At 50.9% G+C, this 2,500-nt stretch overlaps 1 protein-coding gene across 1 annotated transcript in view; it reads right to left on the bottom strand.

The window, feature by feature from the left end:
* The window catches only part of nfatc1 (nuclear factor of activated T cells 1), a gene marked incomplete at both ends in the record, with an annotated part of 52,710 nt that overhangs the window by 34,526 nt on the left and 15,684 nt on the right, over positions 1-2,500 (bottom strand). Inside the window, one exon of the mRNA XM_080525755.1 lies at positions 1,317-1,457. Coding sequence (XP_080381881.1) covers positions 1,317-1,457 — 141 coding nt within the window. The remainder of the gene's footprint in view (positions 1-1,316; positions 1,458-2,500) is intronic.

Raw genomic sequence — 2,500 nt, 5'->3', positions numbered from 1 at the left:
CTTCCTGTCCTCACAGGTGAACCCACCTTGACTTCCTGTCCTCACAGAAAGTTTCAGAACACCTTGACTTCCTCTCCTCACAGGTGAACCCACCTTGACTTCCTGTCCTCACAGGTGAACCCACCTTGACTTCCTCTCCTCACAGGTGAACCCACCTTGACTTCCTGTCCTCACAGGTGAACCCACCTTGACTTCCTGTCCTCACAGGTGAACCCACCTTGACTTCCTCTCCTCACAGGTGAAACCACCTTGACTTCCTGTCCTCACAGGTGAACCCACCTTGACTTCCTCTCCTCACAGGTGAAACCACCTTGACTTCCTGTCCTCACAGAACACCTTGACTTCCTCTCCTCACAGGTGAGCCCATGCAGCCGGCTCCCTCTGCTCAGCTCTGAGTGACTCACAGGGCGATAGCATCTTGTGGTGTTTACAGAACTCAGCCTCGGCCAAACTGTACCACGCGCTGCTGCGTTTCTAAAGCTAATCAAGAGAAGTGCTGTTTGTAAACCCCTCGCATCAACATCTGGTAGCAGCGCCTCACTGCTCCTCCTCCTCCTCTTACAAACCAGAGAGTGCTTAGGTTTAGCACACACACACACACACACACACACACACACACACACAAACACACAAACACATGCACACACACAAACACACATGCACGCACACACACACACAAACACACACAAACATACAGGCAAGCAGGTAGGCACGCAAGCATGCACAAACAAACACAAACACACACGCACACCTACAAGGCACAGGATGCATTATGTTGTGATCCATTCCTGTGCTGAACAGGCAATGGAAAGTTCCGCAAATGTGAATCTGCTGGGTTAAAAGTACAGACCATAAATGTGCTCCACATGTGGTACTCTGGCAGAATGGGGGATATTTTGACGGCAGGGGAAGAGGAGGGAGGAGGGAGGGAGGAAGGGAGGTAGGAGGGGTGGAGGAGTAGAGGAGTGGAGGAGTGGAGGAGTGGAGCAGGTCTGGGGTTTCTCAAACTCAGAAGGAGACAGCAAGCTCACACTAGCGTAGACATATTGTGCTCTGACGCACGTGCATGGCCACACACACACACACACACACACACACACACACACACACACACACACGCACACACACACACACACACACACCACACGCACACACACACACACACGCACACACACACACACAAACACACACATTCACACGCGCACACACACACACACACACACGCACACTCACACAACACACACACACACAGACACACACAGCGCTACCTCTGCACAATGCAGCACTGTCTATTAGCGCCAGTGTTCCTACCGTACCTTGGGCCTTCTCCACAAACACCACTTTGGAGTCGTGCTGGAAGTTGTACCCGCTGAGCAGCATCCTCTCTCCCCCCGACGCGGGGCCCGTCTTCAGGCTCTGCTTCTCCACCAAGGGCAGCTCCTGGGCCGATCTCTGGGCTGCAAGGTTGGGGGGGTGGAGGAGGGAGGGGGAGGGGCGGGGGGGGTGATCAGTACTGCTGATTGAATACTAACCCACTTGCCATGCTGTCCCGAGCATCCCAGAGCCATCAGTGAGTTTCAGCTGTATTTTCAGCAGCATTTTGACATGAATGAAGCCCGGTCACTCTGGTCTTCCACCTCGGCTGACCGCCGGGCGCTACTCGGTCACAACGTTTCACTGTCCTGGCGCCCCGCTGGCGGAACGAGCTGCCCACTGCTGTCAGGACTGGGTTAGGGTCACTACCTATCTGCTGTCAGGACTGCAGAGTCACTACCTATCTGCTGTCAGGACTGCAGAGTCACTACCTATCTGCTGTCAGGACTGCAGAGTCACTACCTATCTGCTGTCAGGACTGCAGAGTCACTACCTATCTGCTGTCAGGACTGCAGTCACTACCTATCTTCCGCCGTAGACTGAAGGTGCATCTTAACTGTCCCTCCTAAAGACCTCCTCATCCCCACTACCCCCCTGTACAGTTTCTCTACTATACTCTTTTCTTTTCTTTTAAGCATTGTAACTGCCAATGGCCCCTGGTTTTGACATACATTAATATTTCTAATGCCGAATGATGGATAGATGATTCACTTACTTAGACAACTGTATTTGTTGTAAGTCGCTTTGGATAAAGTCGTCTGGTAAACGCCAAAAAATGTAAATGTAATGAGTCGGTTTTGATAATGAAATCCAGCGCCACATGGTTTAGAAAACCCTGGGTAGAACCCTGGATACTCTGACTGTCATCAAGTGCGACTTTCTACAATGAAACTTATGAAAAATTGATCTTTTGGCAAAGGGAATCTTTCCAACCGGACTATTATTCTCAAAGAACATAAGGAAAAAAACAGTGCTTTGGTCAATAACAGTGGATTGTGGCTGCGTATCAGCCACCAAGTCCACAATGGTCTATTCTTAAGCGCTGAGATCATCAATGGTTTGACCACATTTTTCATTGACCTCACACCACGGCTACAGAGGCATCACAGCCAGGAACATATGAAAG

This window comes from Nansenia antarctica (assembly GCF_963989245.1).
Source record: "Nansenia antarctica genome assembly, chromosome: 3".
Classification (NCBI taxonomy): Eukaryota; Metazoa; Chordata; class Actinopteri; order Argentiniformes; family Microstomatidae; genus Nansenia; species Nansenia antarctica.
This window is presented reverse-complemented; position numbering and strand designations above follow the sequence as displayed.